This window comes from Phragmites australis, chromosome 12 (assembly GCF_958298935.1).
Source record: "Phragmites australis chromosome 12, lpPhrAust1.1, whole genome shotgun sequence".
In the NCBI taxonomy this organism is placed as follows: Eukaryota; Viridiplantae; Streptophyta; class Magnoliopsida; order Poales; family Poaceae; genus Phragmites; species Phragmites australis.
Genome location: NC_084932.1, coordinates 32,861,561 through 32,878,106, shown reverse-complemented (window position 1 = coordinate 32,878,106; position 16,546 = coordinate 32,861,561). Strand labels below are relative to the sequence as shown.

General features: G+C 44.7%; 1 protein-coding gene across 1 annotated transcript; it reads left to right on the top strand.

Annotated features, from left to right (window-relative positions):
• Positions 1–13,665: 13,665 nt before the first annotated feature.
• On the top strand, positions 13,666–15,829 carry LOC133886579 (protein OCTOPUS-like). Its single transcript, XM_062326255.1, has one exon. It carries the CDS (start codon positions 14,074–14,076, stop codon positions 15,454–15,456), a length of 1,383 nt encoding a protein of 460 aa, XP_062182239.1. The 5' UTR covers positions 13,666–14,073; the 3' UTR covers positions 15,457–15,829.
• The last annotated feature ends 717 nt before the right edge of the window (positions 15,830–16,546 follow it).

Genomic DNA, 16,546 nt, shown 5'->3' with positions numbered 1-16,546 from the left:
CACATTTAAAACACCTCTCCTCGGAGATAAGATTTACTGTTATCAATGATAACTTATATACCTTAAATCCTTGATGGTTGTGAATTTCATGATGGTTGTGAAATTCTTGATGTCGTGTGGGATGTGGAGGGTGACGTGTAAAAATAGGTGAAAACTGTTTTGGCGGGGGTAGGTGGAGTAGTACTCTGGATGAGGGTGCTCCTGATGGCTTGAGTCACCTCTGTGATGTTCATTGCTAGAAGATACCTACCCCGGCTGTTTAAGGACCGAGTCAATTGCCTCGACATGCTTAGCCACCCCCGTGCAACCGTGCGTCCTGAATGGGTAGGACTTGCCTTTTCTTTCACTGGACTGGGTTGGGCATCATACTAGGATGCTGGGGAGCAGCGAGTGGCCAAGTGTCCATCTGCCCCTCTGTTTGAGTATTTCGAGAGTTGGCATAGCCAATCTACTATTTAGTTCAAGGACTCTGGAACTTGGGGTGTCTCGTAGAAAAGCCTGGCAGGAAAGGTGATTGAAATGTCTCGGTATGATTCGTTCCTCCGCCTGCAATGGATGGAAGCTGAGCATATCGTATGGGTACAATGTACAACTTCTACAGAGTATAAATCTATTCGAATAGTCGTGTCCACGGTCATTGACATGCGAAGCATGACCCCATATGACTAGACTCAGGGTGCGTGTGTCTTGATGAGTGAGTGTGTGGACTAGATATCCATGTGATGAGGTTACTGGCTCAATCTGTCAGGATCTTTGTGGTACTAGAGGTACACCAGATATGACAAAAGGGATTGTGGAGTGAGGTGTAGCTCCTCCCAGGAGAAAACCCCCCAGATATAGCTTGTTACCTGGTTTTGAACTACTAAAATATTTTGAAGTCAATCATAGTTGATACAATTGGATACCTAAATAAACTGCTTTACGCTTAAATCTAAATCGTAAAGCCTTATCCTTGAATAAACCCCTTTATGCATCTATCAACATCTGAAAGTAGTATAGGGCTTGCTGAGTACCTTTCATACTCACTCTTGCTGTCATTCAAATAAGGAAGTCGCTTTTGACTTCATCGGAGGTGAAGCCGAGGATGAAGAATAGCCTTAGTCGTGTTCGCACCCTAAGCTGTCTGTGGCTTGGGCTTTTGCTTTCTGCTGTGTTTTGTTGGCCTCTCAGTCAGGTTTGTAATATATAGTATGGTTTGTAAACCTTTTGTATTCTGAACTAAAAAACTTATGTACGAAGTTTGACTATGATACTACTACTGTTATACTGTGCGTATCAGCTATTTGATCCAGGGATTGATACAGGAGGTACAGGAGATCCTGGGTTTGGGGTCTTACAGGAGTGGTATCAGAGGCATGCTTGGCTGTAGGATGTGACCTTAGGATAAACTTACTCGTGTCTACCTATTTTCTGAAAATACTATGTTGTCAAAACATATTATGCACTTACCTTCTGTCTTTTTGCTTCTGAAACCCCATTTATGTTGGTTCTAAGCCATTCCTTGTTCCCCGGCAGATAGAAGACGAGGACTGGAACACAGTGCGATGTCTACGAGTAAAGGGCTTTCCCAAGTTGTTGTGGGAAGCTTGTTGTAGTCTAGGATATACTCGACGCCCAGAGTACACCGTGCGTGAGTACGACAAGGATGGATCCCAGAAGTGTCAAGTTATACTACATATCTTCGACTGCACGAGGCACCCCAGCTAGCGACCGTGGAAGGTCAGCACCCTTGGAGTACGGTACCCTGACACGTACCAGTTGGTGGTCTATGAATCACTTCAGTACCTATGCGGGAGACGTGTCAGGGAGGTGGCACACACTCCCATGAGGCACTTTCCAGCTACCGCTGGCCAGCGAGCCGCTTGGTGTGCACGCCTAACCACCATGGAGGATGCAGGATAGGAGGAAGAAAAATGACACCATCATGGTCGTCACATCACAGTACCTCCACGCCTTGGAGCATATGCACAACGAGACCTATCAGTTATTCTAGGTTAGTCACCAAATAGCAGAAGAGTCAGAAACACAGGAGAGATCTCTCCGTGTGACGCTAGATTAGTCAGAGTCTAGGCCGTAGCCGCTAAAGACACCATAGGGAGGAACCGTGAAGGATGGCAGGTGGTAAGGGCGTATCACAGGGATCTTAATAGACAGAATGCCATGAATGGCTACCGAGTCAGAACAACTGCCAGGAAGAGTACCTTCACGCTACCCGCGAGTCAGACCCAGCACATCGTCCTTTCAGGTGTACCCCTCCCACCAGCACATATAGCAGCAGTTATAGCAGACGGTACGATTGGCCCCTCGCCAGTCCCAGCAACCAATGAAGGTTTATTGCCCGCTGAGCTGATTCAGGATGGAGACATGGTTATACCCACCGACGACTTGGAGGAGGAGGAACCTAGCGAGCGTGAGCTCGTTAGTGACGACGACGACGACGACGACATCACCAGGATCTCCAACCCCACTTCTACCCCAACACCAGCAGGGACCCTCTCACCTGCTGAGTCAGCTACTGGCAACACCACTGACAGGTCCGCGAATGATGCATGAGGACAGCGTGTCGTGGCTAGTTGGTACTAGGAGTAGGTCTCTTAGTGGCTTTTATTGTAATGTGGTCTGATGCTCTGCGAGCATGCTTTTTTCGTTATTATATTGCAAACTATTGTATTAGCAACTTAGTTGAGATAGTCCCAGATTTGTTTAATACACGTTGCTTGTATCCTTGTGTGGTGTTGCTTCTTGTTTGCATCTGTGTTTGCGTGTATGGCAAGGCTGTCCTTGCTCTTATCTTGCTTGTCCTAATCTTGCAAGCTTATTCTCAGCTATTGCATCCTCTCTTATCTTCAAAAAACGGATGGAATCATCAAGGCAATCCTCTCACCTTCATCAGCAACGCCAGCTTGTACCTATCAATGTAGCCCCCAAATGTGGATCTGAAATAGGGAGTGCAATAGGATTCCGAGGAAGGGTCGCTACGGGCCAAGGTAGAGGCAGAGGAAGAGATAGGATCGCCAACTCTCAACCCAGCGAGGAAGTCCACCAAAGCCACCGCAGGAGTCAAGGTGGCAGCAATGGTCTAGTGGCAGCAATGGCCAATCAAACCCACCTACTGGAGCCCCTAGCACAAGCAGGAATCAACAACCGAGGTTACCGACCTCAGAACAAGATGGCAAAATTTATGAGGATCAAACCTCCAACCTTCAACAGTACCGATGACCCCTTAGAAGCTAATGACTAGCTTTGGGCAATCACCAGGAAGCTCAAGGTCATCAACTGTGAGGGCCAAGAAAGGGTGAATCTAGCAACCCATCAGCTCACTGGATCCACAGCAGAATGGTGAGAGAACTATTGCGAGGCATCAATGGATGCAGATGCCATCACTTGGGAGGAATTCTGTGAAGAATTCTGGAAATACCATGTACCGGAGGGAACCATGGAGATGAAGGCTAATGAATTCTGTGACCTATAGCAGGGATCAATGACAGTAAACCAAGACATTCGGAAGTTCATCCGCCTGTCCTGCTATGCCCCGGAAGATGTGTTGACTGACAAGAAGAAGCAAGATCGCTTCAAGAAGGGGCTGATTCGTAGCTTATATGTCCAGCTCGTGCCTGTCATTTACTCTGACTTTAATACTATGATGTACGTGACCCTCCTTCTAGAAGAGGCTCATGCACCTATAGAGGCAGAAAGGAAGAGAAAGTTCTCTGATCAGTCATGCTTCGCATGTCTATGACCATGGACACGGCTATTCAAATAGATTTACACTCTGCAGAGGTTGTACACTATACCCATGTGATATGCTCACCCTCCATCCGTTGCAGGCGGAGGACTGAATCATACCGAGATATTTTAATGACCTTTCATGTCGGGCTTTTCTACGAGACACCCCAAGTTTCAGAGTCCTTGAACTGAATACCAGATTGTCTATGCCATCTCTCGAAATATTCAAACAGAGGGGCGGATGGACACTTGGTCTCTCGCTCCTCCCCAGCCTCCTAGTATGATGCCCAACCCAGTCTGGTGAAAGAAAGGCAAAACCTGCCCATTCAAGACGCATGGTTGCACGGGGGTGGCTAAGCATGTCGAGGCAATTGACTCGGTCCTTAAACGGCCGGGGTAGGTATCTTCTGGCAATGAACACCACAGAGGTGACTCAAGCCCCCAGGAGCATCCTCATCCAGAGTACTACTCCACTATCCCCGTCAAAACAGTTTTCACCTATTTTTACATGTCACCCTCCACATCCCACACGACATCAAGAATTTTACAATCATTACGAAATTCACAACCATCAAGGATTTATGGTATATGAGTTATCATTGATAATAGTAAATCTTATCTCTGAGGAGAGGTATTTAAAAAGTGACATCTCCGAAGGGACGTATTTAATCCTAAGCATGCTAGATATCGATACGTCGTCCAACGTTAATATAGATAACGACAGATAATCGTAGGGTGATATGTATTCTGGATGATAATATTCAAGAAATGGCATGTGTAGGATTAACTATTGCAAGTAGTTTGTAAAGGAGCAATACATAGCACATGCGATAATAAGTCCGGTTTTAGTTGATCATGTATATTATTTGAAACCATAGGTTTGGTATGATCAAGGAAATAGGACTTGCCTTCTTCGTCCATGCACAGGCGGGGCGCGAAAGTCACGCGACGCTAGGCCCTCGGGCTGCGGGAGAGAGAGAGTGGAGAGGGAGAGAAAGAGCGGGAGAGCACGGTAGTATGGGGGAGAGAGCAAGTGGCTCGCCAACTGTCATGGTGGCGAGAGCCAGCGAGGCACAACGTCGCGCTGGAGGAGGAAGGAGAGAGCACGGCGAGGAAGCGGCCGGATGCGCGACACGTGGACGGTCGAGAGACGAGCGACGTGGGAGCGCGCGTGGGGGTGGGCCGGTGCGGGGCGAGCTGGGCTTGCGCACGAGGGAGGAAACGGCCGGCTGGGCAGGTTGGCTGGGCCGCGCGAGGGAGAAGGGAGAGGAGAATACGTCCCGGGGAAGAAAAGAAAAAGGAAAGAAAATGGGTTTTGAGATTAAATTCAAATGAGAGATTTGAATTTGAATTAGATTTTGTATTATGATCATTTCAAATAAATATATTTGAATTATTATTTGGGCTTGGATCTCAAGCTTTTTTAGATGATTTGAATCAAAGAATTTGAATTTGAATTGGGTTTGAGCTGAATAGAATCTAAGAGTAGATTTGAAATTGAGAGACATTCAATTGAAATCTCCACACAAAGAACCATAAGATCTCAAACCAAAGCATATGAACCAATTTAATGCAGGGACTATTTTGAAATTGATTCTAGTGCACTTTGGAACACCTATTTAATTTAGTATACTCAATATATATGATTGAATACATACTGGTATATATACATTCATATAGTTATTTCCTTATCTAGTTAGCCTAATTAATCACAAAAGGTTTTAATTCAGAGTGAATTTTGCAATTAATTAACATGTTTAAACTCAGGATGTTACAAACCTACCCCACTTAAACAGAATCTCGACCTCGAGATTCGAAAGCTCTTCGAAGAGATTTGTAAACTCCTTCATCAGATCCTCTTCGCGTTCCTAGGTAGCTTCTGCTTCCGTATGATTACTCCATTGTACTCGACAGAACCTAACTACTGTTCTTCTGGTTTGATGGGTTGCCACGTCCAAGATCCGGATGGGTCTCTCCTCATAGTGAAGATCTCGTTGTAGATCCATGATTTCTAAGGGAACCTGCTCTTCTAGCACTCTCAAACATTTCTTTAACTGTGATACATGAAACACATCGTGCACATCAAACATCTCTTCTGGAAGTGCTAACTTGTATGCCACAGTCCCAATCTTTTTTAGTATCTCATAAGGCCCCACATATCTTGGTGCCAGCTTCCCATGAACTCGAAACCTCCGAGTGCCTCTAATTGAGGATACTTTGAGGTAAACGTAGTCTCCTACTTCGAAGGTCAAGTCTCTCCTTCGGTTATCTGCATAACCTTTCTGTCTGCTTTGAGCTACTCTCAAGTTCTCTCTTATCTTGGCAACTTGATCTTTTATGTCTCTAATCAATGCAGGCCCGAAGAGAGTACGCTCTCCTACTTCTGACCATAATAGAGGTGTTATGCATTTCCTTCCATACAGTGCCTCAAAGGGCAACATCTTCAGACTAGCTTGATAACTCTTATTGTAGGAGAACTCTGCAAATTATAGACTTTTCTCCGAGTCTTTTCTGTAGGTGATCACACAAGCTCTCAGAAGATCCTCCAGAATCTGGTTTATTCTTTTGGTCTAACCATCTGTCTGTGGGTGGTAAATAGAACTAAAGTCCAGTTTAATTCCTAGGGCCATGTGTAGACTTTTCTAAAACCTTGATGTGAACTAGGGTCCTCGGTCAAAGGCGATCCTGTTAGGAACTCCGTGTAGTCTCAGAATATGGTCAATATACAAGTCTGCCAACTTGTCTCCACCATACCTTGTTTTCACAGGTATGAAGTGGGCTACTTTAGTCAGACGATCCATTATAACCCATATGGAGTCATTACCTTTCTGAGTTCGGCGTAACCTGACTATGAAATACATACCAATTTCATTCCACTTCCAAGTCGGGACCTGCAACAATTATAGAAATCCTATTGGTCTTTGGTTCTTTGCCTTGACCCTTTGACATGTGTCACATAGGGCGACAAATACTGCTATGTCAACCTTCATCCCTGTCCATCAGTACCTGTTCTTTAGATCGGTGAACATCTTGGTACACCCGTGATGAATGAAATAAGGGGAGTTATGGGATTCATCCATGATTAACTCCCTAAGATTTTCCCGATTCGACACACATAACCGATCCTTATACCACACCGTTACTTGCTGATCTATTCTGAATCCTGGTGCTTTACTCAACCCGAGATTCTTCTTGACCTCCAGGATCTCCTCATCTTCTGACTAGGCTTCTCAAATTTTATCCTCCAGTGTTGGATGCAACACAAGAGTGTGAACTTTCCCTTGTGTTATGTGCAGATTCAAATGTTGCATTTTGGTAAGAAGTTCTGGCCTTAACCCCTGCACTCGTAAGTCATGGCTGTAAACTTTCCTGGTCAGGGCGTCAGCCACAACATTAGCCTTGCCTGGGTGATATTGGATACTCAGGTTGTAATCCTTTATCAATTCTAACCATCTCCGTTGCCTCAGATTCAACTATGACTGAGTGAAAATATACTTCAGGCTCTTATGATTCGTATAAATCTTGCACTTAATTCAAAGAAGATAGTGTCTCCATATCTTAAGTGCATGTACAACCGCTACTACCTCCAGGTCATGAGTTGGGTAGTTTTCTTCATACGGCTTCAGTTGCCTGGATGCATAAGCCACAACCTTGCCATCTTGCATTAGCACACAGCCTAAACCCTAGCGTGAGGCATCACAATAGACCACAAAGTCCTTCTGGAAACCTGGTAATTTTAGCATTGGGGCTGTACTCAGTCTCTTCTTGAGTTCTTGGAAACTTTCTTCACAAGCTTCATCCCATTCAAACTTGGCGTCTTTCAGGAGAAGCTTGGTCATTGGCTTAGCTATCCTCAATAAATTTGTGGTAATAACCCACCAATCCAAGGAAGGTTCTGATTTCTGAGACATTTATTGGTTGAATCCAGTCCACTACTGCCTCGACCTTTGAAGGGTCCACTGATATTCCTTCCGTTGTCAGAACATGCCCGAGAAATGCCACTTCTTGAAGCCAAACTCACACTTGCTGAACTTGGCTTAGAGCTGATGTGCTCTTAGCCTTTCCATAACCATCCTCAGATGTTGTTCGTGCTCTTCAGCACTCTTCGAGTAGATGAGAATATCATCAATGAACACTATCACAAACATGTCCAGTTCCTTCATAAACACCTTATTCATCAGATTCATGAAGTAGGTTAGGGCATTTGTCATTCCAAATGACATGACTGTAAACTCATATAACCCATACCTTGTCACAAAGGCGGTCTTCTGGATGTCACTTTTCCTAATTTTTAACTGGTAGTATCCTAATTTTAAATATATCTTGGAGAAGTACTTGGATCCTCTTAGCTGATGGAACAGATCATCAATCCTGGGTAGTGGGTACTTGTTCTTGATGGTCATCTCATTCAAGGAATGGTAATCAACACACATCCTTTGACTCCCATCCTTTTTCTCTACAAACAGAACTGGTGATCCCCAGGGTAAAGAACTAGGTATGATGAAACCACTTGCTTGTAATTCCTTGATCTGTTCCTTCAATAACTCCAGTTTATTGACTGTCATTCTATAAGGTCGCTTGGCAATCGGGACTGTTTCGGGTAAGAGATCAATAACAAACTCGATGTCACGATTTGGTGGCATACCAGGTAATTCCTCTGGAAATACATCTGCGTATTCACATATCACTGACACATCCTCTATCAACTGGGCAGATAAGTTGCATACCATATGATCAAATTTGGGTCTTTTAGGCTCAAACTCTACTTTGATCCCTTTATGATTGACCAGGGTGACCTTTCTACTGGCACAAGCTATATTGCCTTTGCGCTTGGTTAACCAATCCATTCCAAGGATGACATATATTCCATTGGAATTTAGCACCACTAGGTTTGCTAGGAATTCTACCCCACTTAAACGGAGTTTAACCAGGGGCATCATAGTCGACACAAGATATTTCCTGCAGGGGATCGGACAAGCTTAGGTTTCTTAAGAACCACAGATGGCGACTTATGATGTGCAACAAACTTCGAAGAAACAAATGAAAGCGAAGCTCCAAAATCAAATAAGACTGTTGCAAGGGTTGAGTTAATGAGAAACTCACCGAGTAGGACTTCCGGTGCTTCCTGGGCTTCCCGAGCGTCAATGTGGTTGACACGGCCTCATCCATAGTACTTTTGCTGACCTGTGGACTGATTCCCTCCTCGCCCTGTTCCTGTTAATAGGGCTGAACTAGCTGGAGCATTGCTTCGGTTGGCATTGGGGCAGTTTCTCATGAAATGGCCCGTCTTATGGCAGATAAAACATGACCTCTAGGTATTTGCTAGAGTTTGGGCGCTGCTCTGCTGGGACTGCCCTGCGTTGGAACTGCGGGGAGATGGTACTACTGTTCGAGATGTAGATCCCGGAGTTTGATACTGTATAGTCTGTTGCTGGCGGTATTGGGCTTTTTGGCGCTGGCTGGGTCCTGCCCCTTGGAGCCTACTGCCAAACTGCTTCTCCATATGACTAAACTCAGGGTGCATGTGTCTTGATGAGTGAGTGTGTGGACTAGATGTCCGTGTGATGAGGTTACTGGCTCAATCTACCAGGATCTGTGTGGTACTAGAGGTACACTAGATATGACAAAAGGGATTGTGGAGTGAGGTGTAGCCCCTCCCAGGACCGAAAACCTCCCAGATATAGCTTGTTACCTGGTTTTGAACTACTTAAAATGTTTTGAAGTCAATCATAGTTGATATAATTGGATACCTACATAAACTGCTTTACGCTTAAGTCTAAACCGTAAGCCTTATCCTTGAATAAACCCCTTTATGCATCTATCAACACCTGGAAGTAGATAGGGCTTGCTGAGTACCTTTCATACTCACTCTTGCTGTCATTCAGATAAGGAAGTCGCTGCCGACTTCGCCGGAGGTGAAGCCGATGATGAATAATAGTCTTATAAGTCGCGTTCGCACCCTAAGCTGCATGTGGCTTGGGCTTTTGCTTTCTACTGTGTTTTGTTGGCCTCTCGGCCAAGTTTGTAATATACAGTATGGTTTGTAAATCTTTTGTATTCTGAACCATAAAACTTATGTACGAAATTTGACTATGATATTACTACTGTTACACTGTGCGTATCACCTACTTGATCTAGGGACTGATATAGGAGGTACAGGAGATCCCGGGTTTGGGGTCTTACACAGTCCGTGTCACCCAGGTCCATGGATTTCTTCTTCCATTTGATTTGGTTCCCTTGTTTCCATCTGAATCCTACCTCTTCCCCTTCCCTGGATTCGGTTCCTCTTGCCCTTGTAGCTGGAATGCAGCAGGTGCACTGAGGTGGGTTTCATCGTGGTCGACGTCGAGTAGGGCTTTGTCATGGTCGCCGGAGATTGTAGTTGATCACTGATTTTGTTTAGATTAAAAGAGCCCATTTGTGTAGATGAATTGTGGAGTGGTAGTTCGAATTTCTTGTAAATTCGTTGTAAATCTAGTTTGAATAACTTGATTTGTGGCATAAAGGGAGAAGAATCATATGATTGTTTGATCTCATGTGTATGTGTTTCTGCTTGTGTGAAATGGGGGAAATTAGTGTGTCTGCGGTGGCGGGATCCAGGAGCGGCACGGTGAGGTCCACTGGCGGCACGATGGGATCGATTTCTTCTCTTTTTCTTTCTTTTTTTTTGTTTTGAGAAAAGGCTTCCCTGCTGGTTGGATCCACAAACTGGCAGTGATGGTGAGTTTCTGTGCCAGTTCCGGAACCGGCACTGATGGTCACTGACTATCAGGGTCGAGTAATTAGTGACGGTTCAATAGCCACCAATGATGACAATTTTGAACCGCCACTGATGATATGTTCTATAGTAGTGATAGTTGGTAAATTGGTCTTAGTTGGGTGTTAATATCCAATTTTGTTATCCAATCTTAATTGGGATCCACCAAAATAAGGGCTTGACTTTTTTTAGATTTCCTTGACCATTTTACTTTTTTCTTGGCAATCATGTAGGATCGGCCATCTTTTTTAATTATATAATATAGATTATGGGCTTATGCTCCCAACTACCCAATCCAAATGTTGGCCATTTGAAAGGCCAAAAAATAGCATTTTGTTTGTGGCTAAGCCAAAGTTAGTAGGGCTGAAAACAGGTTGGACACGAATTAAATAGTCCACTTTTTATATTATTTTTCATATTTTAATATGAATATGAATCCAAATATCATTGAATGCAAATACAGATTAGATTATTTGAATATGAATCCGCATCCAAATATATACTAGATTCAGTTGTTTGTAAATATCCTACAAATTTAATGACAAAATATGAAATGATAAATTTGTTTGACACAAACATGAGGGCAATTTATCATAAGGAACTTCATTTTTAGTAGATTGATCATTTACCTTAAGGAAAAGAGCCACTTTTAATACAATACCAAAACTTTAGATGATTTTGGACCGTTGGATGGGAGATGAAAGGGCCAGATTTATCGCTACAATATATGTGGTACAGTACTAAATAATAAAATAATAGATATGATTGAAAGAATTAAGTAAGAGAATAAGATAAAATAATAGAACTTTATGTTACTCATATTTATATTCCATATAAGTATTTATCCGTATTTGAATACAGATATTATCCATATCTATTTATGAGAAAACGGATTTGGATATATCCATATCTATATCCTAATGCATGAGTTGTGGTAGAATCGTACGATCTCGATCATATATTCTAGGGGTAATTTGCTGAGTATCATCGCAAAAATCGCAAAAGCTGGAAAATTAGGTGTGGTTTTTCAACTATTGCGATTTTTGGGATGGTGCGATTTTTCAACTTTTGCAATTTTTAGGATGATATTACTCATGGATACTAAATATTTTCAGGGCATGGATTAAGAACTTGTTTGGTTGGGTTGAGGTTTTTTGGCTTTTGGTTGAAAAGCTATTTTTCTGTCTTTTGACTTCTGGTTATTAACTTTTGCTATTAGCTTTTGCAATAAATTTTTAGCTTCTCAGCACACCAAAAGTCAGAAAAGTTTCTCTCAACCAGTTTCTCAGCCTTTAGTTCATTTCCTCGTAAACCATCTTTTTAGCTTTACAAAAGCCAGCTTAACAGCTGGGCTGTTTGGTTCGGCTTATTATAGCATCCAAGAAGCAGAAGCTAGAATAAGCCGAATCAAGCACAGCCTAAGGCCCCATTTGGATAGGTTTTTTCTAGCTTTTTTCTGAAAAAAGCCAGAAGATATATAAGGGGCTGACTTTTGACCCTGGTTTGTAGTGATTTTTGATTGGTTGGGAAAGCGATTGTGGCTAAAATGGACTAGAAGCTGAGAAACAGGCTGAGAGTAACTTTTCTGACATTTAGTGTACCGAGAAGTTAAAAATTTATTATAAAAATTAATAATTAAAATTCAACAGTCACAACTACTTTTTCAACTAATAAAAACTCTAAAACTATAGTCTATCTAAATGAGACCTAAGTTTATTCCAAACCGAATGGATGTTGCTATACATGGCTAAAAATTTACTTGACACGTCAAGGTTATGAACCAAACACGTCCTTTTTTTTTCTCGAGTCCCGTGAACGCCAATTTGAATGAGAAGCAAAAGTTGTGTTCTCAAAAGAAACAGAATCAACTACGGTTGTGGGCTGGACCAAGGTAGGAATTCCTTGGAAATGGTGCAAAGCTATGGCGATCGGCAAAGCAGATTGTATCGATTTGTATGTATTCTACAGACCACAGGTAGCTAGCTAGTCTGGTACCACATGAGTAGTATACACTAGCTTAGTACAGAACAAAGAGATCCATCGGGAGAGAATCGAAGCTTGTGCTATTCTTTCTATACGCACGCACGCACGCATGTTAATAGTATATGTATATTCCTGCAGTTTTGTCTTGTTTTTCGATGTGTGACTACTCTATCGTCTTTCTTTCTCTTTCTCTTTTCTTTCCTTTTTTCTTTTAGAGATTCGATTCGATTCGTATTCGACTGGGATCTATACCTATCCATCTCTTAATTTGCTACTACTAGTGACTGGGCCCTGCTTTAATCTGTACTACGTTGCCTGACAGCTTGCTTGCTTGATCAGCATCGATCTGTGTGTTAGCAACGTTGCTAGCTTAGCTTGCCTGGATGGGTCTCCGACTCCGATGGATCCAGTTTTTTACTGCTGTGCTCCTATGGCTTGAGCTCCTCCCATCCATGGCAATGGCCGGCCTTCGACCTGTGATGTGCGCTGCAGTACCGGTGGAATGATGGTCGATGATGCTCATGAACAGTAGATCGAGCAGCAGCATTAGCTAGCTACATGTGGATGTAGTCAACATTAGCGTGCATGCCCTGCCTGGAAATGAATTATCATGGATCGATCGTTCATCATGCATTCCATCTTGGGATCATTATGGAGTATCATGCATGGTTGGGCTGCCCTGGTCCATCCAGCTAATAATCAATAAAATAGTTTTTCTTCTTGCTGTGCCTGCTCGATCTACACATCAATTAATTTCGCTCAGCTGTATATATAAATTTTTTCTAAAAATACTGTATGTGCGTGTCAACAAATCGTGCATGCAGTTTACTTGTTCATGCATGAGTCTGTTTTATACGCAAAATAAGCTAGCCTCCTCGCTCATCTTATTTTCCTGGAAGAAATTAAGCTGCACATATCTACAGTGAAAAATGTGCTTGCGTTTGTGTGATGTTACTCCAGTCCAGTATAAGTATAGGGTAGGGAGTAAGCAATGGAGTGCGGCTAGACAAGACAAAACAAATGCATGTTGCATTGGGAGCTATGCTATATATGCCTATATTGCTACTGCTATTGCAATTGCAACAAGATAGAGCGATGGGACATGCACTGAAAGAAGATCGAGTAAAGCAAAAGAGAAAGCGTAAAGAAGCAAAAGGAAAAGAGGACAGCGGCAGCAGCTGAGCCTGTGTGCGTGTGTGTCTGCTTCTTGCCTGCCTGTCTCGGTGCATGTCTTCTTTCTCACTCACAGTCACAGCTCATCAGCTCATCAGCTCAGCTCATTTAGCTTCAGAGTTCTCAGAAGAAATAGGGGAGGAAGAGCCCTGGAGAAAGCGAACAGAGCAGCAGCTAGAAATAATTGGAGTACATAACAAGAGGCAGATCGAGGATTCCTTCCTTCCTTCCTTCCTTAGCTCGGTTCTGTTCAATTTCCTAGTCTTTTGCTCAGCTGGCCAGTAGCCTAGAGGATACATTACAGGAGTGTTCAGCTAGTTAGCTTGTCCTCCCTCACCTCCCAAATCGAAATCCCTTGTCACTTGCAGCAACAGCAACAGCAGCAGCAGCAGGAGCTCCGTCGAAAATGATGGTGTGTTGAGCCAGCCGTTACTATGGATCCGTCCGTCTGCGGCCTCCACCCGGGCGTCGCCGTCACCGGCTTCTGCCCCGCCTGCCTCCGCGACCGCCTCGCCGGCCTCCAACCTCCCTCCTCAGCGGACCTCCGCCGCTGCAAGTCCTTCTCCTACGCGCGCTCAGCCGCCGCCCGCTTGGAGCCGCAGCGCCGCTCCTGCGACCTCTTCCGCCAAGAACCCATCGCGGTGCCGGAGGAGGAAGAGGCGGTGGATGTCCGGAGGATGGACTCCCAGGAACCCTCCAGGAAGTCCTTTGGGGGCCTCCTGGGCAAGAAGTTGCAGCAATGGCGCCGCAAGAACAAGCTCAAGAAGGAGCCCATGCCGCCGCCGGAGATGCCCGGCGGGCACCGGCAGCACAGCTTCCGGGATGGTCGGCGCTCCTGCGACGTGGAGCCCCGTTTCTCGCCCCGCGCTTCGTGGGACGCCCGGTCGGGACCGGTGCCGGTGTTTGCTCACCTGCCGGCGACGATGCTGTCTGTGGAAGAGGACATGCCGGTCCCGCGCTCCGATGGGCAAATCCCCGTGGAGGAAGACTACTACTACGATAATGCTGTGCCCGGCGGCTGTGCGCAGACGAGGGACTACTACTTGGATTCCTCCAGCTCCAGCAGGAGGCGGCGAAGCTTGGACCGCTCCACCACCTCTGGGCGCAATTCATTCTCCGATGCCAATGAGCTGCCCAGGATGGTGAATGCCAATGCCAGGGTCTCACCGGCCATCGCCGCAGAGTTGTATCACGCCCAGAGCCTTCTTGTCCATCATCAGCACTGCAGGGACCAGGGGCCAAACCTTCTCCGCGATGATTTCTCCGGGAGCTTTGGTTCGGCATTCCGGGATCACACCAATAACAAGGGCGTGCAGGCAAACAAGCCTAAGAAAGGGATCAAGGGGTGGAACATATGGGGCCTCATACATAAGAAGAGCAGCAGCAGGAAGTCCGAAGCTGATCACGGGCCATCCTCAGCAGCAGCAGCAGGAGGAGGAGGAGGAGGAGGCGAGTACCCATGGCCTGAGCTCCGCGCAAGGGGGTACAATGGGCAGATGCTCCGGTGCAATAGCAGCATAAGCGCGAGGAGCTCTTTCAGCGGAGGCGCGACGATGATGGGCGGGAGCGGCCATGGCTTCGGGAGGATGAGGAGGGACGAGGTCTTACTGGAGAGGAATCTGAGCACAAGGTCGAGATCAGCAGGGCAACCTCCTCCTCCTCCTCACCTTGATCACCAATTCGGCTGGTCGAATCAGAATGGAATGGTGTCCGGGAACAACAAGGGTCGTCCTTCCTCCAAACCCAGTACGTTGCCATGGAGGAGGACCACGCTTGGACTCTACTCCACTGATCCCATTCCCATTACCAGGCAGTAGATTAATCGGAGGCAGAGGCAGACATGTTTTTCTTCTTAGCCGGCCACAATCTATATATCAATGTGCATAGCCCGTAGTACTTTTAGCATCCGGCCTCATCGATCGTCATAAGCATATATAGTTTAGTCTGGCTAGCTGACAACGGCCATATATAGCTACTGAACTGGTTATTGTGTTGGGTTATACTATACTCTGTTACACACACACTTTTATAACAGGGCCTTAGTTCCAACCTTTTATTCTTCAGGGTTTGTATGTTTTGTTCTTTTCGATTGAATTCAAGGTACGTAGCATGAAGAAAAATGAGTGATGCATATGCATTTTGGTCGAGGCTCAATACTTACTACTCCGCATGCCATGGTTTAATTCTATTTTACAATGCTAGGAGATACCGAATTGGATACTCCGAGCTCAATGGAGACTCTAGGATTAGTGCTGTTTAGTTCATTACCTATGTGTAGCTTGGATTGCATTGTATCGGAGATCATGCAATTTTGGATGGCAACACTGAGAATTTGACTACTACAATTCGCATTATCATCAGGCGTTCACAGTTCTTATATGTGCACCAATGAATAGATGTATGAATATATTTCAAATCTAGACAACCATCGCTGTAGTAAGATAGGGTGAATGCCCGTTTGGTAGTATCTAGATTCTTTTATAAATATTTCGGTTTCAGATTCTCTAAAAACGTTTTTACGGTGAATCAGAATCACTCTAAAAATCATTTGACTAGCTAGCTAGGTTCATCCGCATTAGGCCGAGGGTGCGATCGGAACTGGTTGCCGTTTCGTGGGCAAAACTGCTGGTGGACCAATTCAGCCGCACAGTACAAAATGGGTGGAACGTTTCGCGCGTTCCACTGAGAATCGATCCGGTTGGAGCACCGTTTGTTAACGATTCTTGAGAAACACCTGAGAAACATTTCGGATTCTCTCTTCCAAACGCGGCCTAAATCAGTATCAATTCCAATTTGGAGCTGACACCATACTATAGCCACTAGCATCAATTCACAAATCTTTCTAAAAAAAATACTACCATTGTGCATCACATCAGAACCAGCCTCTTTATTGTACATATAGAAGAG